This window comes from Megachile rotundata, chromosome 15 (assembly GCF_050947335.1).
Source record: "Megachile rotundata isolate GNS110a chromosome 15, iyMegRotu1, whole genome shotgun sequence".
Lineage (NCBI taxonomy): Eukaryota > Metazoa > Arthropoda > Insecta > Hymenoptera > Megachilidae > Megachile > Megachile rotundata.
Genome location: NC_134997.1, coordinates 11,397,991 through 11,413,968, shown reverse-complemented (window position 1 = coordinate 11,413,968; position 15,978 = coordinate 11,397,991). Strand labels below are relative to the sequence as shown.

Sequence of the window (15,978 nt, the reverse complement as noted above, 5' to 3'; positions counted from 1 at the left end):
TTTTTGATAAAATACATCATCGAAGTTCAATGAAATAGCAGAAGTTTGAGAACAATGTTCGGACGACAAAACAGTCGGTGGATGTAGGTCAGCCGAAATTTTTGCTGGGTCGCATCGATTTGTCCGATTCACGGTTCGTGCTCGCACCGTTACGTAATCGCAGCCACATGGAGATTCGATTGGCCACAGTTTCTGGCTCTATTACGTTCCTGACAATTCCATGAAATTCTGATAGTATCTTTATATCGTTTGACACGAATACAATTTCCTTTTGAACGATCGAAAACATTAGATTACTGCAAATGGTATAATCTGGTTCTTCGTGATGAGGTTAGGATGTGACACGTGGTCTGATGCTCTAATAGACATCTAAATTTAATGGATATGTCTGTGAAACTCTGTATAGTTTTGCTAAAATAGAGACGTGGATAATCTTGTCTTAAAAATAAATTAGTAACAAAGAAGAAACCTATCCTAGTCTATGTAGTATAAACATAGTTAATATACAGTATATAGTAAGTTAAGAACAAGTCTGGTTACTCTAGCAAAAATGTAACAACCATAGAAGAAGATCTCAGTCATTGATCTTCAGAAATTTTTAGAAATCTGACTAAGATAGTTTATCTGACAATTTGGAGATGGTTAAAAAATTTTAGAGTATAAATCCAGAAGAGGACCTAGGACCTAGACTTCAAAATTAAAAAAAATTGAGAACCTATGAGTTAAAAAATTGTGAAATTTTCATGTATCCTAACTATATATCCTAAAGAAGCTGTCACCCCATTGCTCCAAACGATTCCCCTAACCTCAAGAGCAGGCTAACCTAAATCACCTCTCATTAAACATCCATCAACCACAGATCTCTCGAACCGCCCCGACACCTGCAAGAAAAGTGCCCATCCACCCCATCATTGACAACGTTTCGATACATGAAGCACTCAAAGAACGATTACGCACAGTCGTTCCATTTCGTCCATTACGTTCTAACGAAGCGTGGATAATTGACGTTGAACGCGTTCGATAGTCCTCGAGCTTCGGACCCCTCCATGGTGTCCAGTTACTTTATTAAGCCCGCGGCGTGTCTGAAACTCGAGGCTCGCGAAAAGAAGCCAGACCGAAGAACACGTGTGCGCCTAGCGCCTTGGTCAACAACGTTTTTGTCCTTGGCTGCAGTTGCACAGGATCATACGGTTCGCTGACTAGTCGCGGGAATTAATTTCGCGTGTGGTTGATCGGAGGATCGGTTGCGGGGCGTTATGATACCCTGGAGAAACTTTATCGCCCGTGTTTGATGCGACCTAATGGTGCACGGTTTGTTGGATGCATAGGGTGTCGAATTACGGGGGCAGAGGATGTTCGCGTTTTACGTTTTTCGGGGTGGGAGAGACGTATGGGCACGTAATGTAGGAGCGCATGCTATGTGGGTACGCGTTACATTGCTGGACGTTATAACGTTGTATGTTGGTGGTCACTATGTGGTGGATTATTGGTGCGTTGGAGATTAGTGCGAGATAAGGATCACTACAAGGTAGATTACTACGCGTTAGGGTACTAAGCGATAGATAGTCACGCGTTAGATTACTACGCGATGGATTGCCATACGTTAGAATACTACGCGTTAGATTACTACGCATTAGAGATTGCTACGCGTTAGATTACTGCGCGTTAGAGATCGCTACACGCTATATTTCCACGCGTGCAGTCCCTCACGCGCTGTATCCCCACGCGTACGAGTCCCCACGCGCCGTATCCCCACGCGCACCGTATCCCCCACGCGTCGTATCGCCACGCGCAGGGTCCCTCGCGCACCGTATCCCCACGCGCAGGGTTCCTCGCGCACCGTATCCCCACGCGCAGGGTCCCACGCGCACCGTATCCCCACGCGTAGGACCCCTGAAGCGCCGTATCCCCACGCGTAGGACGCCACACGCGCTATACCCCCACGCGTGGGACCCCACACGCGCTATACCCCCACGCGTGGGACCCCACACGCGCTGTACCCCCACGCATAGGATCCCACACGCGCTGTATCCCCACGCATGGAGTCCCACGCGCGCTTTACCCCCACGCATGGAGTCTCCCACGCGCCGTATCCCCACGCATGGAGTCTCCCACGCGCCGTATCCCAACGCGTAGGGTCCCTCACGCGCTGTATCCCCACGCATAGTATTTCTCACGCATGGGATTCCTCACGCGTTATATCTCCACGCATAGGGTCCCTCATGTGCTATATCCTCACGCATAGTATCCTTCACGCGCTATATCCCCACGAGTGTTCTCTCACATATGAGATACAGTTATGCATTCTATTCCCACGCATCCTATCTCTCATTCACCACCTTCCTATGCATTGTATTCCTCTTGCATAATACCACCATCTCAAAATTAATGAATAAAATTGTCAAATCCCAACACATCATTCCTATTCCCCTCACCAATATAAATTACTCTGTATTTTACTTTCCCTACCACATATCATCAATAATAAGAATTGCCCCTGGTATCATACACGAAATTCAGTTTATGAAATTGAACCAGTGGGCGATGTAGCCATTGTAAGCCTCGAACAAAAGAGGTCTACACAGATATAACGTGTGTATTGGACACGTGTGCAGAGTTTTCTCTAAACATGGAAAACAAGATCCCCTTTGTAGCAGAATGGGGAGACATCGAATTGGGTGACCCTTGTCTTCGTCCACCCTTCAGGGGTCGGTTGATTTCATCTGTGCGCTGTTTATTTCCAAAACGAATAACTTTCTGGCCGACCGTCTTCGCAGATGGTGAATTAACGGCGGATGCTGAAGTTTTTCTCTTTGATCATCGGACCGTGAGCGGAGTTCTGGGAACCACCCTTACTGCGGGATAAACGTTCGGAATGTTTCCTTTTGAGGATGCGTAAAGGGTGTTATCTTTGGGGGATCTCTTTCGGAGATACATCAATTTTGAGGGTGTGTTATTACGGTTTTTCTTTTGGGGATGACAGATTATTTGTTTAGGTTTTAATGAAATTTTATTGTTAATGTTTTTTTATAATTTAAATATAGATTTCTTTGGTGGAATATAGATTTGAAAGTGTAGGACTTTGATGTTGTACTTCTAAGTTATTTTATAAATGTTTGTTAATTATTATAGCTTAAAGGGGTGGTTTTATTGGAGGGTGATTTCATCCCTTGAAGTAACAGTGTCATGAAAAAGTGCTGTGTATAATTATTTGTATTTATTCAATAAATTTATGAACTCTGACAAAAATTGACGTACGTTTTTAATATTGTAAATCATCCCTCTGCCATCAAAATCAATACAAAATCCACTAATCATTTAAAACACCACAACCTTGTTAATTTTATGTAAATTAACATAATTATTCCACCATGAAGAAGCTAGAAACTGTATTCGCCGAATAAAGTCATTAACAGATCAACCCTCAACGACCCCCCACAAACGACTTCAACAACTGCAATTTACAGAAACACCCATTTCTATTGTACCACCAAAAACAATTCCCCGAAACATCAGAGACAATTCGAAGTCGTAAAAAGTCGACGACTAACCCGAACAAAGGACTGAAAGTGAAAGAAAGGGGTGCACGATCGAACGAGAAATAAAAAGCGTATTCGGTGGTTGAAAACCATGGAGAATGTTCGGTTACTTCCATGAAACCATCGACAGAGAGTGTGCAGGGGTGGTCTGGGTTAGGTAATTGAAATTTCTTTCGGGGAAAGCCCTGCTGACGGTCACCCTTGGGCCAACCACCCCCATTCTCGTCGCTTTTCGCGGACGTTGCACCGTCGCCCACGCTTTTGCAACCCCCACCCACCCTCTGTTTCTCGTCGATCGACTGCGTGAAAGCGGAACACGGTAGGGTGCAGCGTTTACGGGGGTTGAAACTACCCCGTAAATTGGATACGCGAAAACTTTTTATTTTATGCGTTGCATTCTATTTACACCCCTATTCTGGTATTTTTATTTTATTGCTTTTGTTGCAGTTTTTTCGTTTCTTTCAAGGGCTACTTTTTTGTTGAGTTTTAGTTTATTTACAAATTGAATTAGAATATTTTTATGGGAGGGGTGTTGCTTTTTTTGAGGGGAGGGGTGCATTATTTCTGCTTCTTTTTGGCTTCTTAAAATTGGAAGGTGATTTATAGATGGCGTGGGTGAATTAGATTATTTTTTTTAGGGTCAAACCATTTTTTTTTTACTTGAATTTTTTTTTAATTATTCAACAATTTTTTTTGTGATGCAGCATTTTTTTTGACTTGTTGAATTTTTTTTGGGGGGTGCAAAATTTTTAATTTGTTAAAAGAGAAAGTTACAAATGATATTTTTAGTAAATTATTTTAAATCATTCAGCAATAATTTTTTTTGTGGCACAACAATTTTTTTTGACTTGTTGAATTTTTTTTTGGGGGTGCAAAATTTTTAATTTGTTAAAATAGAAAGCTACAGATGATACATTTAGTAGATAATTTTTAATGGCTCAACAATAATTTTTTTCATGGAACAGCATTTTTATTTCTGTCTGACTTAAAACTGATTAATGGGTGCTAGTTAAATTAAACAACTTTTATTTTGTAAGTTCTCTGTTTTTAACTTATGAAGCTTCATGTAATATTTTTGTAATTAAAAAAGGTTTTCCTGTAATAAATATAAAACCCAGAAGATATGAAATTGGAGAGGAGAATCGATAGAGGGAATTCCCTCTGGTCTACCAATAGAGACCGTCTATAAAACTGACCTTTCACAATATCGATTAATCGGTCGTTATGTAACCATCGTGTACCCGTGATAAGCACCAATTGTTTTTCTAGTTGATCACTTTCATGCTTCCAACAACGAAACGTTATTTGTATCGGCTTTTTGAACAGAAGTGACTCTTTCGAGAGCCATTAAAATCGGATTTATTGGATCCATTCGGAAGGAAAGGGAACAGATAGCGAAACACTGTGTCGATAAAATACTTTGCTTCTGTTGAGTGTTTTTATCGAATCCTTGAATTTATGAATCGATATTCGAGTTACTTGCTCAGCCAATCGTTATTTTCTTTGTGAGCTAATTCTGCTTGAAATTAGATTACTCTTTCTCGCTGAGGACTTCTTTAAAAATCAAACTTGGTTAAAAATCAAACTTGATTAAAATTCAAACTTGATTAAAAATCAAACTTAATGAAAAATCAAACTTGATTAAAAATTAAACTTGATGAAAAATTAAACTTGATTGCAAACTTCACTAAAAATGAAATTCCTCCTTTGTAGATTAATTTGATCAAAGCATCGTTTCAAGATTAAATTTTGAATAAAAAAAATTAATTTTGGCAAAATAACTCTTCTTTCTATTTAAAAAGTTCCGTCATTTTTCCGACACATAGAAATGTGTTTAAGGATTTGCACGTGTCATTGAATGCCCCAAACTTTCATCCCCTTCATCGTTTCCCCAGAGGGCCATTACAATTCCAATATGTTTCGTTCGATTATAGCATATGCTATTCGAAGCCCTAATACAGGGAAAAAACAGTGAAGGAAGTGGTCGGTGATTTACGAAAAGCAATAATCGAGTTTACTGCCAGCAATGATTACCAGTCACAGCGCTCGAGAAAGATAGCTCGCGTTAGAAACGACCCTCTTCGATATGCAAATAAGGCTATATTCGGGTTAAGAGAACCCTACTGAAGTGCTTTTCGTTTCTGTGCTCGTCACGAAATTTACTGCCCCGTGCAATCTGCATGCATCGCTCGGGTGTAAATTGTGCGAAATGATTTATCATCGTGTTTCACCACCCTCTCACTGATACGAGTATTGGGTCCAAACTTTGGGTTCTAACATTAATCCTAAAACCACACAAGTAGGTTTAAGGGTTAGGGATTGGTCTAAAAGAATTTAGTACGATAAAATAAAAATGGCAGTGACTGTCTATTAAATTTTCAGGGGTTGATCTAATAAAGGGTTGATTATTCCTTAATTTTTAATTTCACTCTTAATCAGATAGCCTATGCCACTCTGCAAATTTTAGTAACAAACAAATATTTTAGTAAGAAAAAACTTCGGGTAATAATAGTCATGTCCTTCAAAACTACCCAAAGCTTAAGGGTTGGTCTAAAAAAATGTAATTCCATAAAAAAAAAAATTAATGTCATAATAATGTAATAAAATTTAAGGTGTAACTTTTAAAGTTGACCCAGTTAGTTTAATTTTTCATACGATACTCTAAACAGCGCCTCGACACCTGGCAAATCCTCAAGTGAGTTGAAAGGTGATAATATCGTGAATAAAATATTTTGACGGACTCACCCTGAAGATAATAGGCTGGCTTTAACCTAACTAGGCCTGGCACCTGTGTAACACCCTGTCGGGTCGTATTGTGCAGCTGTAACGCTGCCAACAGGTCTATACCTCCTCCAGGATCGCTGCCAGTTCTGGGTCTCGTGGCCAGGACACCGGAAGTCTCTTCTGTGACGCCAACATTGGCCACCGCCGCCGTCGCTTCCTCTTTCTTGTTTGTCGTGCCGGACACTGGAAACAGACGTCACAGCTCGTTAGACGCTTGTTAAACATGTTCTAACTCACAGTGGACATTTCGTGTCGAGTATGTGGATGGAGGTGCTTTTGGGTGACCTTGAAGTGTAAATCATGTGTATGTGTATCATCGATAACTATAGACATCTTTAGTGGGTGATGGGTCAATCATAGGTGACTATAGTTATCTTAAGTATGAAGCTATCAATTCAGCACCTGTGATGGTTATAGTCACCTTCGATAATCATTTGCTATAAAAGTTGAATTATAGTTACCCTACAATTATAGATATAGGCATTCCAAAGGGACTATAATTGTATCTACATGATAGTCACCTTTAGTGAAGCATTTCATGTCCACCTGGCCAGGATGTGACTACAATTATATTAAGTATGAAGCTATCAATTCAACACCTATGATGGTTATAGTCACCTTCGGTAATCATTTGCTACAAGAGTTGAATTATAGTCACCCTACAATTATAGCTGTAGTCATTTTGAAGGGACTATGATTGTACCTACATAATAGTCACTCTCAGTGAACAATTTCATGGCCACCTGTACTGGATATGAAGGTTATAGTCACCCAGTCACCTAGTCACATTATAGTCTCTGGTGATGATTATAGTCACTTGTGATTATTATAGTCACCTTCAATGATTATTTGCCACAAGAATCGAATAGTCACCCCACAATTATAGCTGTAGTCATTTTGAAGGGACTATAATTGTACCTACATAATAGTCACCCTCAGTGAACAATTTCATGGCTACCTGTACTGGATGTGAATGTTATAGTCACCCAGTCACCTAGTCACATTATAGTCACTGGTGATGATTATAGTTACTTGTGATTATTATAGTCACCTTCAATGATTATTTGCGAGAAATGTTGAATAGTTACCCCACAATTATAACTACAGTCAGTCTGAAGGGATTATAATTGTATGTACATGATAGTTTTAGTAAAAAATTTCAGGTCCACCTGGACAGGATGTGACAGTTATAGTCATCTAGTCACATTATAGTCACCTGTGATAGTTATAGTCACCTACGATAATTATAGTCACCTTCAATGCTCATTTGCCACAAGACTTGAATTATAGTCACCCTACAATTACAGCTATAGCAATTCTAAAGAGACTATAATTGTATCTACATGATAGTCACCCTTAATAAGAAGTTACCAACTGTGACCGCAGTTCTCAGTAAACCAACAAGAGAACGACAGAAAAGACGATGTAAGTTTGATTTCCACGATGAATATGCAAGATCCAAATAGAAAGGCGGTAGGAGAATAATAGACGAAAAGCCCGACAACATCTCAAGCTCGCATGCGAGATCGGCAAACGATTTCCCAAAGCCCACTTTTCACCCCTTTCCGACTCGAGCCAGCTCGAGTGAACGGAGCCTCCACTCGAACAGCAATAAAGTTCAATGGCGTATTTCCACTCTCTGTCCCCCTGAAAAATGCTAAGAGCCATTCGAGGAGGAGCATCCATCATCGACTATCGTCGCGAGAGCGAGAGAATGGCAGAGGGAAGAGACGGGACTCCGATCGAACGGAAGAAACGAAGATAAGGCGTTCGGAAAGAAGAGAGCCAGTCCTCTCGAAACGTGCTACTATCGATCGACTCGCTCGACGCTCGTTATCGGTCTTTCCTCACTTTTCCTCGTTTCCTTCTCATCCCCTTCATCCGGTAAACACCCGTACTATTTGCTTCTGTTCTCTTAGATGTTTCGAGATGGCGCAAATTTGCACTTTGTTCGGTTTGAGGATTCTGGGATACTATTTTGTTTAGGTGATTTTTAGGGAAGTGCTTTGTGGAGACTTTTGGAGTTATGGATTTAGGGACTTATGGATTTAGGTAATAGGATCTCCATAGGCTACTCTTAGGTCCCTAGGTACTAGGTAGGCTCTAGGATCTCCATAGGCTCCCTTTAGGTCCCCAGGTATTAGGTAGGCCCTAGGATCTCCATAGGCTCCCTTTAGGTCCCCAGGTATTAGGTAGGCCCTAGGATCTCCATAGGCTCCCCTTAGGTTCCCAGGTACTAGGTAGACCCTAGGATCTCCATAGGCTCCCCTTAGGTCCCCAGGTACTAGGTAGGCCCTAGGATCTCCATAGGCTCCCCTTAGGTCCCCAGGTACTAGATAGGTCCTAGGCTCTTTATGAATCTTTAGTTCCACATGGACCCTTTCACATAGATTCTGAAGCTACACATAAGTCCTAACCACCCTCTAGGTCCCTTAGTTTTCACCATAGGTCCTAACCTCTCCTTAAGTTCTCAAGTCCCAAACACTCTGTAGGTCCTAGGATAGGTCCCCAAGTCCTCTGTAGGTCCTAGGCTCTCTCTGAAGGCTTAGTTCCACATAGTCACCTTCACATAGAGTTTGGAGCTACCCATGAACCCTAAACACCCTTCAGGTCCCTAAGTTCTCCATAGGTCGTAAGGTCCTCCATGTGGACTCTTCCATGTGTACAAGTCCTAGGCTAGGTCCTAAACTTCACATAAGCCTTACGTCCATAAGTAGTTCATCTCATGTCCTAATCTAACCTTATCTCCTCCAGGTTTTGCACAGGTTCCAAACTTCATAGGTTCCTCCTATGTTCTACTCTTTCCATAAGCATCATATCTAGGTTCCTCCTAAGTCCTAAACTTTCTACAAGTCCTTCTCCCAAGTCCACTCCCATTACCAGGTACTCCCATTACCCATCTTGCACCATTGAATCCACCTAAAGAATCATCATCTGAAAATAGTACTCCTCTGTCTCTAAACCTTGACGTCTAAAAGCTTGAGTCCTAAGCTGCTTGAACGTCCACAAAAGAAGAGCGCACCATTAAAAAGCGAATTCCAAATACTCGAACGCTAATTGACTGCGATTGAGTTGTTCCTCAGCGAGCCATTGAAGAGCGAAGGTAGCGGCAACAAGACGTAAACAACGGTACGTTCTAAAACGGTCCGTGAATCGGTTTCCTCAGGCAAAAGGGAGGGGAGTCGCTTTTTAATTGCGTAACGAACGAGGCAGACGAAGAGACAAAGAGACACCGTGGAAAATCCCTGTCCCCTTTCGACCGCGAGAACAATCGCGGGATTTTGCGAGCGGGCATTAATCGGGCCAAATCGTCCGGTAAATTAATGGCGGCGCACGCTAGCTTTCGCGGCTAAAAGCGTTCCGAGACGGACGCGTGCTTGTCGCATCTTTGATCCATCGACGTAGCGGTTTTGTTGGGTACCCTGCGTTAAGTCTTGCCCTTTCATCGCTGATTTCGCGGCTAATTCCGTTTAACGCCGCGAGAAAATTATTTGAGCGTTTACGTTTCTATTTTGGCGATGCATTTATATTTTTGGATTTATTACGGAGCGACAATTTTTGCTTCTTTATGTCTTATTTTGGGAATTATATTTGTTAAAAATATTGTGCAGTGGAGAAATTAGGATATTGTTAGTAACTTTATGATTGTAAACTTGTAAACTTGTGAGTATTTGTGATACAAAGTTATCGTGTAGTTTGTAGTTTCTGAATTGACCGCTAGAGGGCAACGCACTGCAAACCTTTCTCGCTAGTGCTCCACCACTCTGGCATCATATCTTCTCTATCAGAATGCATTTTTTAGTACCAAACATTCAAAATCTATTGAACTTGGATATCTAACCACACAGAATCTAACCACAGAGTAATATTTATAGTAACTATATTAATATGATGTGAAATAGAATTAAGTGACTCTTTAAGTATTACATTTTTCAAAATGTTTTTTACATCGCCGTTGCCTTCCATCACGAGCAAAGACGTCGTAACCAGAGAACGGAAAAGTGGTGCAAGCCTGATCGATTCGCCAACCCCGTCACAGGGGGTTAACGAACCGACGTCGAATTTCCGAAAGGCGGCGCCTATGCTCATCTAAGATCGTGCGCCAACGTACACTCGGGTGCAATCCAACTTTTCCTCGATAACACTGTGTAAACTTTAGAACTTCTAAATTCATGATTTTTACATTTTCACATCTCGAGATGGAAACTTTCAATTCTCCCAAATACTAAATGTTGGAATTTCTTTATTTTTTTTTTTTGTGGATCGTTAAGTCCCTGGACAGTTAATTCCCTAGATATCAAGGTTTAGATCTTCAAGTTTGTAGAGTTTGAAATTCCTAGACTGCAAAATTACTAGTTCCCCAAATTTCTAGATACCCAAATTCCTAGAACCTCAAATCGCTAGTTTCCAAAATTCCTATATCCCTAAATTTGTAGATTTCCAAATTCCTAGACTCCCAAATCCCTAGTTCTCAAAATCTCTATGCTTCCAAATTTCTAGACCCTAAATCCCTAGTTCCACCAGATCCCTAGTCCCTCAAATCCCTAGTCCCACCAAATTCCTGGTTCCCCAAATCCCTAGTTCCACCAAATTCCTAGTCCCCCAAATTCCTAGTTCCACTAAATTCCTAGTCCCCCAAATTCCGAGACTCCCAAATCCCTAGTTCCACCAAATCTCTACTCCATCAAATTCCTAGTCCCCCAAATCCCTAGTTCCACCAAATTCCTAGTCCCCCAAATTCCTAAACCCCCAATCCCTAGTTCCTCAAATTCCTAAACCCCCAATCCCTAGTTCCACCAAATTCCTAGACCCCCAAATCCCTAGTTCCACCAAATTCCTAGTCCCCCAAATTCCTAGATCCCCAAATCCCGAGTTCCCCAAGTTCCTAGAGCCCCAAATCCCTAGTTTCCTAAACTCCTAAACCCCAAAATCCCTAGTTCCCCAAATTCCCATATCCCCAAATTCCTAGACCCCCAAATCCCTAGTTCCCCAAACTCCTAAACCCGAAAATCCCTACTTCCCCGAATTCCTAGACCCCCAAATCCCTAGTTCCCCAAACTCCTGAACCCCAAAATCCCTAATTCCCCAAATTTCTAGACCCCAAAATCAGTAGTTCCCCAAACTCCTAAACCCCAAAATCCCTAGTTCCCAAAATACCCATATCCCCAAATTCCCAGATCCCCCAAATCCTTAACCCCAAAATCCTACTTCCCCAAATTCCTATATTCAAAAAGTAACCCACCCCAAAACCTCCAAAAATTCCTAAAAACCCTTCCTTCTCTACCACATTTCCCTTCGGCACGCTACATTTGCCATTGACTGTACAGGCTTTCTTGCGTCCGAAAACTCGGTTCCCTCTCTCTGTGGGTTCGCTCGTGAAAGTATGCGCCAGAGTATCTATACGTGTGTACGTACGACGAAACAGGATGGAACGAAACGGTGGCAGACTGCCGGGCGTCGCGACGCCCGCTATTGAACCGTACGCGGTATTATCGTTCAGTTAGGTGTGCGACGAAGACCAACAGAAGGGTGGAGCAGGATATACGTCTCTGTAAATGATTCTCGTCAGCCAATCAATACGAATGTCTACGAATGATGATGATTAACGAGCTTCTCTACAGATTCTCGGGATTCTTCGAGGTTTCGCAGGTGTTTGCACAGAGGATGACTTCCGGGTGAAGATTGACTTTGACTGAAATGATCGTTGATGCCAGTGTCAAGTTCATCGGAGGATGATGAGCTTGAGTGGATGCCAAAGGGTCTGTCATTTGATTGGCTGCCCTTTTCGGTGCTCTTTAGGTGGTCTTTCACGGCTCGTTGCTGAGGTGGTGAATTATTCGATGTTTATGTACTTGTTTATGCTTCAGGTGGAACTGGGTTGAGAATGTTCTGGTGCATTTGGAAAACAATGATGGTTGGTGATTGTATTGATAGCTAGTGATTTGAATTTTGAGGTAGGTGCTGTTATAGTTGTCATTGATAGATCGAGCGTTTATAGTCACTGATTATGGTCATTATATCAGTGACTATAATCGGTGAGCGTTGTTAAAGTTGTTTTAAAGTTATAGGTGACTATAGTCACTGCTTTGGATTGGTTAATGGTCATGAAGGATGACTATAATTACATAAAACTAGTTTACTGAAATTACTGACTCATTCACTTATAGCAGAGACGACTATAGTCACAGCTTTGGGTTGGTAAATGGTTATTAAGGATGACTATAATTACATAATATTAATTTACTGAAATTTCTGACTCATTCATTTACATCAAAGACGACTATAGTCACAGCTTTGGGTTGGTAAATGGTTATTAAGGATGACTATAATTACATAATATTAGTTTACTGAAATTACTGACTCATTCACTTATATCAAACGAGACTATAGTCACAGCATTGGGTTGGTAAATGGTTATTAACGATGACTATAATTACATAATATTAATTTACTGAAATTACTGACTCATTCATTTACATCAAAGACGACTATAGTCACAGCTTTGGGTTGGTAAATGGTTATTAAGGATGACTATAATTACATAATATTAATTTACTGAAATTTCTGACTCATTCATTTACATCAAAGGCGACTATAGTCACAGCTTTGGGTTGGTAAATGGTTATTAAGGATGACTATAATTACATAATATTAATTTACTGAAATTACTGACTCATTCACTTACATCAAAGACCACTTATAGTCACGTACCAATGAATTGCTCAATGGTTATTAAGGATGACTACAATTATACAATACTAGTTTACTAAAATTACTACTGACTCATTCACTTATATCAAAGGCGACTATAGTCACACAGCATTGAGTCAATGGTCGTTGTACATTGAGGATGACTATAATTACCCAGTAAAAATTTACTGAAATTACTATATTAACTTAGAACATGATAGTTAGTCACTCCTATCAATAATAATTATAGTCACATACTATTTTTTGTCTGGAAGAAGACTACACATTAATGGTGACTATAATTGTACATGTACTACTAAATACACACTCATTCATCTATATCAAGTGCAAATGAGTACATCAAAGGTGTGTATAGTCATATACTATCATACCAAAGGACAATCAAGGCGACTATAATTACACATATCAGTGACTATAATTACAGATATCAGTGACTATAACTACAAACTTATACAAAGAACACCTACAGTTATTCAAACAGTAATTAGATGAATACACAAAGAGCAAATACTACACTGAAGGTGACTATCACAAATATAGTCCTTATAGTCACCCAGTAAAAGTTGCCTGTTGCACAAAAAAAGTCCAAAACCAAACTACCAAACTTAAACAACATCAAACTAACAATACCAAACTAAAGAGAGGTCCAATCACTGTTCTGTCTTCCTCTCCCTATATTGCATAAACGCAATCCGATTGATTATTGTGCGGTACGCGACGGTTAGCAATTTTCATTCACACAGAAGGAAACGAAAGAAACGATTCGCGTGGACGAATGCCAGGAACTGGTCGAATCGATATTGCGCGACGGTCAAGCCTCGTGTGTCCGGCATAGAAAAGCTCGTGCTCGTGTTGCACGACCCCCATCGATCCACGGGAGTTGAAAGCGTTCCACGCACACCAAGCCGGCGAAACGACCCCCGGAAACGTCGATGAATTTCGTTAGATACGCACGTAACCGTTCGCGGAGACCCAGACGTACGCGACTTCCTGGAAGAAATGCCCCTTCACCCTCGGGGAGACTCGCTGTGCATCACGCGACAGACAGACGGACAGTCGACGATTATCGTCATTTACAAATTTCGGCGAGGTAATTTCGGTCGATCGATAGGGAACGCTTGGTGTTCGGACGTGAATATTTTTCTTACACTGTTATACGAATTTGAGAATCATGGGAGTCAATGTTGGTCCTTGAAGGAATTGAAAGATGGACATTGAGGTGTCTGAACTTGTGAAAATTCGACATTCTCTCATTCGACGAATTTGCTTGACGAAAATGAAAAGTCACTGGAAAATTTGAAAGTACATCAATCTTCAAAATTAACAAATAAAAATTAAAAATCCCCAAAATAAAAAAACTGAAAAATCTGACAAACCTCGAAATTAAAAATTGACAGTAATCTACCACCCCTGAGAGTTCAGATGTAAGAGAAATTAAAATATAAGGAGTAGAATTGTGGAAAGATGGTATTCTTAACGAAACCCCGTAAAAGAAAGAACCTTGCTAAAGCAGTGATTCACGATTTGAAGTTTGTGAGAGACTCTTGAACTTCGTGGAAAGTTGAATCGAAGCTATGGATATTTAATTACATGGTAATGGTTCAGTGTACTACTTCACGTGCCAGTTTGTAAATATTTCACGACGAGTGTACATATTAATGTTGCTAGAGTTTGTTTGCTGCAGTTGGTAATAATGATTCGTGGCGGAGTTATGTATTATTTGGAGGTTCGACTGGACACGAAACTTCCTAGAAAAACAAGCTAAACGTAATTCGACCGATTGTATTATAAGTATTAGGTCGCTTACTCGGCACGCAACGTTTCCAAATTCTCCTATCGTTTGTATCGCTCGACATGATAATTGTTGGATAATTAAGAAAGTATTGATTGGGCTAATTCAATTATTGTGGTATGGGATAATTGGTCTGAAAAGTTTCTTGGTAATTATTCATGCTGGTATTTTTATGTCGTTTAGGAAGGTATTTTAATTGAGTTAAAATGTACAATTTATTTATTTTAGCTGTTTGGTGGTTGTGGGAATATTTACTAGTTCAATTATTCAATTTTTTCAATTATTTTTCAATTACTTCTGAAATATATTTTCAATTATTTTGTCAAGTTTTTTTTTTAGTTATATTTTCAATTATTTTTTGAAGTTTTTTTTCGATTATTTTGTCAAGTATTTTTTCAAGTATTCTATCAATTAGTTTGTTAATTATTTTGTCAATTATTTTGTCCACTATTTTATCAATTATTTTGCCAAGTATTTTATCAAGTATTTTGTCAAGTATTTTATAAAATATTTTGTAAAGTATTTTGTCAATTATTTTGTCCACTATTTTATCAATTATTTTGCCAAGTATTTTATCAAGTATTTTGTCAAGTATTTTATAAAATATTTTGTAAAGTATTTTGTCAATTATTGTATCAATTATTTTATCAATTATTTTTTTGATTATTTTGCCAAGTACTTTGTCAAGTATTTTGTCAAGTAATTTGTGAATTATTTTGAATTATTTTATCAATTATTTCTTCAATTATTTTGCCAAGTATTTTGTAAAGTATTTTATCAATTATTTTGTCAAGTATTTTATCAATTATTTTGTAAAGTATTTTGTCAATTACTGTATGAATTATTTTATCAATTATTTTGTTAATTATTTTCTAAATTATTATGTCAATTATTTTCTCAATTATTTTTAATTATCTTGTCCATTATTTTGTGAATTATTTTGTGAATTATTTTATTAATTATTTTGTCAATTTTGTCAATTATTTCTTCAATTATTTTTCCAATTATTTTCAATTATTTTTCAATTCCTTTCTAATTATTTTTCAAACATTACAACTACTTTTCAATTCTTTTCCACTGTTCAATTATATTTCCATTATTTCAATTACTCTATAATTTTGAACTATTTTACCAATTATCCAATAGTTCTTT

General features: G+C 39.3%; 1 protein-coding gene across 6 annotated transcripts in view; it reads right to left on the bottom strand.

The window, feature by feature from the left end:
- LOC100879299 (protein kinase C-binding protein NELL1) overlaps positions 1–15,978 on the bottom strand; it is a 95,188-nt gene that overhangs the window by 25,151 nt on the left and 54,059 nt on the right. For all 6 annotated transcript variants that reach the window (XM_076540341.1, XM_076540343.1, XM_076540344.1 and 3 more), the window contains one exon: positions 6,285–6,506. In XM_076540341.1, coding sequence (XP_076396456.1) covers positions 6,285–6,506 — 222 coding nt within the window. The remainder of the gene's footprint in view (positions 1–6,284; positions 6,507–15,978) is intronic.